The 5,627-nt window shown below is 57.7% G+C and overlaps 1 protein-coding gene across 1 annotated transcript; it reads right to left on the bottom strand.

The window, feature by feature from the left end:
- Positions 1 to 303: 303 nt before the first annotated feature.
- Positions 304 to 4,849, bottom strand: SIX2 (SIX homeobox 2). The gene is made up of 2 exons (XM_065632753.1): positions 3,980 to 4,849; positions 304 to 1,444 (listed from the first exon to the last, which is right to left on the bottom strand). Exons 1-2 carry the CDS (start codon positions 4,537 to 4,539, stop codon positions 1,141 to 1,143), a joined length of 864 nt encoding a protein of 287 aa, XP_065488825.1. The 5' UTR covers positions 4,540 to 4,849; the 3' UTR covers positions 304 to 1,140.
- Positions 4,850 to 5,627: the final 778 nt, after the last annotated feature.

The following is a 5,627-nucleotide window of genomic DNA, read 5'->3' as shown; positions in this document are numbered from 1 at the left end:
GACACCCCAAACGGAGCAGGGGTGCGGAGGTGCCGTCTGACGGCCCGGGGAGTGGTGAGGGGAGAGGTCCGCTCGCCTCTGCGACGGCACGGGGGGAGTCCCCGGGCCCCGACACCGCCCGCTTGTCCGCCGCCTTCGCCGGTCGAGCCACATCAGTCCTGGCCACGGGACCGCCTGCTCTGCTGCTGCTCAGGGCTGAGCCAGAAAATATCCCGCGGGCGAGTAAAGCAACCGCACGCCGAGTTAGATTTCTAAATTTTATTATAAAATAAAAGCAGAAATATTTTCCAAAGAATGTATTCACATAATATAAACAATAAACAAAACTAAGGTGAGTGACTTGCGGTTGATACTGTCGTTTAGGTCTAAACTCGTGCAGCAATTCCTCTTTCTTAAAGCCCGGTCCTGCCCTCTTTGCACACCGAGGGGAGAATCTGCTCCTGCCTACCTCTGGGGCTGGAGCCGGGCCATCACTTCCTTTCCCACTCAGCAAATGGCGAAAGCACCACATGGACAAGGCCAAAGAAGCCATCTCTCTGCATAGCATCAGCTACAAGAAGGTTACAGAGTCTGCCTAGAGCGCGTGTTGCTGCTATAACTTGACTACAGATTTTGTATTCTTAGTTGAAATTGTACATCGTACACCTTCCACGGATACATAACTACAATAGAATAACGGGAGCGATGTGTAACTTTCAAACAGGCATCGAAACAGCGGCCTTGCGCTCCCCTTTCCTCCCCATCCCCCCAAAAAAAAAAAAAAGGATTACAATGTGCCTCTTCCCACATAGACCGGCCCGATCCGGTGACACCACCGAGAGATCTGTGAAGTTAAGGCTGGAAAGAGCTGCTACACCGAACTGCCTTACAGCCTGCCGTGAAAATCACAGGTCCTGTCCAACAGTCCTTACACGCCTGAGAACACCTTTAAGCAACCCTTAAGGCTTTTCACAACATTACTGCCCACAGCCCAGTCTGATACCTTCCAAACCTGCAGCCAGCCTGCTGCCAAAGGGCACGACACATCCACTAAGGAGTTCGTCATCTCTTTCAAAGTCTCTGGTAAGATTAAAGGAAAAAAAAAAAAAAAAAAAAAGAGCAAAGGCGGGCTGGTGCGAAGGAAGGAGAGTGTGCACGGTTTTAAGAGCCCAGATCGACCAGGTTAGATGACATAGGGTTGAGGATGGAGTCCTGCAAGCTGTGGTGGTGCATGGGGTCGGCGCTGGGCACGGGGATGGCGCTGGGGCCCTGGGGGTGGCCCAGGCCGTGCAGGGGCTGGAGGCCGGGGTTGGAAGTGAGGAGCAGCGCGGGGCTGGAGGAGGTGTGATCCGGGGTCCCTGACGGCGTCTTCTCGTCCTCTGAGCTCCCCAAAACTGTCTTATTCCCGTTCATTGACGCCGAGAGCGGGTTGTGGCTGTTGGAGTTGGAATTCTCGTTGTTTTCCCTATAGGAAACATAAAAGAGGGAGGGAAGTCACCGTATGGCCGCCGCTCCGGGGCGCGCACCGCGGGGGCGGCGGGCGGCGAGGAGCTGGTTCCTCGGGGCGGCGAGCGGGAGTGAATGCAGAACCAGTAGGTTTACAAACTCTGCAAACCTCCAAGGCCTCTTCATCTGGCACAAAGGTCTAAGGTCCACTGAGCTTGTAAACAGAGTCTCCCACTAGCCCAGCGGAAAGTGTCACTTTGCCAAAACGTCATTTTCTGCGTCCAAAGCGCCTGCACAGCGTGGGGAGGGAGGGAGGAGGAAGGGAAGAGGGGGAGGAAGACATTAAAAAAAAAAAAAAGAAAAGTATTTTTTAACTTTAAAACTGTTCCCAGGGCCGAAGAGAAGTTCGGCCGCGACTTCTCCTGGGAAGGCCAAAGCACGGCGAGCTGTAGGCAGGATCGCCCTGTGCAGCAGCACAGCCCCGGGGGCTCGCATCAGGCGGGAAAGGCTTTTGCTTAAAGTAACTGGACGGATACTTTTCTCCCCGCCCGGAGCTTGAAGCTCAAAACATAGCCCAATATGGAAGGTAAGGCAAGTAAACAGAGTTAACTCGCGTATTTCCCCGGCCCGCTCGGAAAACACTCCGCACGCCCTTTGCCATCCCTCCGTCCCTCCTCGGGTGGCGGAGGGCGCAACCCCGGTGGCTTCTCGCCCGGCTCGGCGGCGGCGGGACCCGGCACCACGGGTGCGCCTACCGACCGAGGCAGCCGGCTCGGAAAGGCAGAGCATCATTTCAAAATTCGTCGCCGGGTAAACGCCGAGAAATCGCTGGACGCTGGCCAAGCCCTTGCGGATCTATACATACATACGTGTATATATATATATATGCTTTTTTTTTTTTTTCCGCAATGAAAAGGGCAAGATGAGGTGGAGGCGGCCATCCCGTCAAGGCTAACGTGGCTTTTAGACTTAGCCCTCGTAGAAATACTTTAGACACAGCCCTGCCTGAAATACTGAAGGCATTGCCAGTCTATTTAAAAGCTTCTGCGGAAGCTTTGAAACACACTAGCTGGCAGAGGTGCCCTATCCTGCCGGATTTGGTGGAGAGCAGCGAAGCCATTGCACTGACGGTTTTTCCTCAATAAGGGCTGCAGGATGTGGCTGGACACACTTTATGCCAAAAAAAAAACCCAACCTAGACAAGAAAGCTCTGTTTGAACCAGTTTGCTTGAATGAATGGCAATCCCATGAACGATCTGTTTTCAAACGCCTGGAGTGGAATATTAGGTCGAGTGTATTTTTCAATGTCAAAAATCTAATTTGTCTCTGGAGACCTTTAAAATTTGATTCCTCGGGAGAAAAAAAAAAAAGAAATATGTGTAACCTCAATTTCCTTTAGATATTTGAAGGTGAGTCCCCGCTATCAGCAATAAAAAGGATCTCTAACATCTCGTAAAACCAACACTTGCGGGGATTCGAAGGAAAAATCAAAGCTCTAGCACCGTTTCGGGAAATGTATGGAGCAAATCTGTGCGGAGCCCTAACCTGCCGGGCTGCACAGCTGCGCGGCCGCTCTGCTGGCCATTTCCAAAACACATTAGGCAGAAACGAAAAATAGAAGTGTCTTCCGAGGCACGGATCTACGGGAGATTTCTGATCTGCTAATTAACCGCGCAGGCCATACGACCAGATCCGTACGGAGCGGGCAGCTCAGCGAACTAGTGAGGAGCCGCTGTGAAGTTAGAAGACGGTTTTTGCTTCTTCGAACCGTCTTCCCTAAGGCACAGGGACTGCTGACGGAAAAGTCATCCCGAATACCCAAGGATTAACTTCTGCTAGACAACGAATTGTCCCTACAATCCATTTAACGAGAAAAAAGCCGGTTTCAGAATCACGCTTGGTCTAAGAATATACATCTATTAACACGCATTAATGAGCACCTCGCTGGGTAGTGAATACAAACTGCAATTTAGTGAGCGAGGTAAGAGGTTGTTCCGGTCAGACCCTGTCTCGGTCTCCCGCCTCATACCAGGAGCCGACCTTAGAGGCAATTTTTGCTAACACCGCGTAGACCCACTCGTTCCAGGCTGCTCCCTCGTCTTTCCCTCTTTGTACCTCAGGGACACGCTCGCAGCTGTGCGGGCCGCGGAGCCTTCGCCCTCAGCCTCGCCGCTGCCGGGCTCTCCCGCCGGGCCATGGTCCCGCACCGGCACCTCCGGCCCCGCAGCCCGAGTTGCGGCGGGGAGGAGACGGCCGCTCTGCTTAACCGGGAATCACTGCCGGCCGTGGGAAGCACACCCGGCAAAAGGGGCTGCCCCACGGCCGCTGCACCGTCTATGTGGGGAGTGGGGTCTCGGAGGGTAAGAAGTCTCGTCAGCCTCTGCCTGGGCTACTTTTGGCGGACAGACGCCATCTCCGAGCGCCCACCCCACTCACTTCTGCTTCTCCCGGGCGAGCCGTTCCACGGGCGTCCCCGCAGCCGGGGCCTGGGCAGAGGGGAAGGCGCGGGGCAAGCAGCGGGGTTGGGGAGCCGCGGGCGCCGGGGGAGCCGTACCTTTCCTTGGCCTCGGCCGCGCGGTCCCGCTGCCGGCGGTTCTTGAACCAGTTGCTGACCTGGGTGGTGGTGAGGCCGGTGGCCTCGGCCAGCTCCCGCTTCTCGCGGGGGGACGGGTAGGGGTTGTGGGCGTACCACTCGCGGAGGACGCTGCGGCTCTTCTCCTTGAAGCAGTAGCTGGTCTCCTCGCCGTCCCAGATGGAGCGGGGCAGCGGGAACTTGCGGCGCACCCGGTACTTGCCCACCGCCCCTAGGGGTCGCCCCCGCAGCTTCTCCGCCTCGATGTAGTGCGCCTTCAGCCAGAGCTGCTGCAGCTTGGGGTGGTTGTGCGCCGAGAACTGGTGGCTCTCCAGGATCTTGTAGAGCTCGCGGAAGTTGCCCCGGTGGAAGGCCACCACCGCCTTGGCCTTCAGGACGCTCTCGTTCTTGTGGAGGTGCTCGCAGGCAGGGAGGGACCAGAGGAACCGCCCCAGCCGCTCGATGTTGCCGCCTTGCTGGAGCACCTCGCAGACGCAGGCCACTTGCTCTTGGGTGAAGCCAAAAGTCGGGAGCATCGACATGGTGAGCCTTGCCCCGCCGCGCACCCTACGGCCGCATAGAGGGGAGCGGCGTGGGGCGGCGGGCAGCGCTCGGCATGCGGGGCAGGCCCCGGGGCGGCGGCGCCCGGCGGGGCCCGGTCGGGCGTCACGGCCGGGCGCGGGGAACCGCGGCCATCGGCGGCGCCCGGCCCCGGAGCGGCCGAGGGAGCCGGAGAAAAAAAGGCGAGGAGCGAAGAAAAAAGTCTCGGGAGCCCGAGCGCGGGCGGCTTTCCCCCCCCGGCCGCCTCCTTTTTGTAAGTCCAAGTTGCGAGAGTAACTTTGTGCCTCTTTTGTCTCCTATCTGCAGCGCTCGCAGCGGCCGCGGCTCTCCCACCCCCACCCCCCTCGGCCGCCGGTTTGGGATCTCCCTGCTTCCCCCCCACCCCCCGCCGCAGCAAGATCCCACATAATATAGTGGTAAAGCCCTGCTCCCTCGCTCCTCTCCCTCTCGGAGTTTTTCCCCCCTTTCTTTTTCTCTCTCTCCCCCTTTTTTTTTAATAATATTATTCTAAGCTGGCATGAAAAGTGATTATCCGCGCTGTGATTGGTCCGGTTATCTGACCCGGGGACTGCCAGGAGAAGACAATAGTTTTAGTCAAATTATTTGCCATGGTGACGCTGTCAATCAGGGGTAACCCGATCTGTTTTGAAGTGGCTCCCCGGCTGGGTTGACAGATTGCTCAGATCCACTCAGAGGCGGCCCTGCGAGCTGAGATATTAGCTAGCGAGGGAGATATTTCCGCCGTGATTGACGCTGCAGGCGCCCATCGGGGGAGAGAGGCAGCGCCGGAGCGCGGAGCCCGGGCCCCTGCCTCTTGCCGCAGGGCGCTGCGGCGCGGCGGGACGGAGCCGCCGCCCCGTCCGGGCCCCGCAGCTCCGTCTGGATCCCAGCCCCACCGCCCTAGTCCGCTCCCGGGAGCCCCATCCCAGCCGCGCCGCTCCGGGCCCCGGGCTCAGTCGTTCCTGGCACCCACGGCTGCCCTGGGAAGAAAACCCCGTATCCAGCCCTTGTAGAAAGTTTCTTTCTAAATGCGTTAGCTTAACCCCCTTCCCCAGTGCCCAGTAAAAAC

The sequence above is a fragment of the Caloenas nicobarica genome, chromosome 3, assembly GCF_036013445.1.
Source record: "Caloenas nicobarica isolate bCalNic1 chromosome 3, bCalNic1.hap1, whole genome shotgun sequence".
Taxonomy (NCBI): domain Eukaryota; kingdom Metazoa; phylum Chordata; class Aves; order Columbiformes; family Columbidae; genus Caloenas; species Caloenas nicobarica.
This window is presented reverse-complemented; position numbering and strand designations above follow the sequence as displayed.

Coding starts and splice junctions, on each gene's coding strand:
- SIX2 (XM_065632753.1), bottom strand. CDS start 4,539: ATGTCGATGCTCCCGACTTTTGGCTTCACCCAAGAGCAAGTGGCCTGC. Junction 1,445..3,979: donor GCGGCCGAGGCCAAGGAAAG/GTACGGCTCCCC, acceptor TGTTTCCTATAG/GGAAAACAACGAGAATTCCA.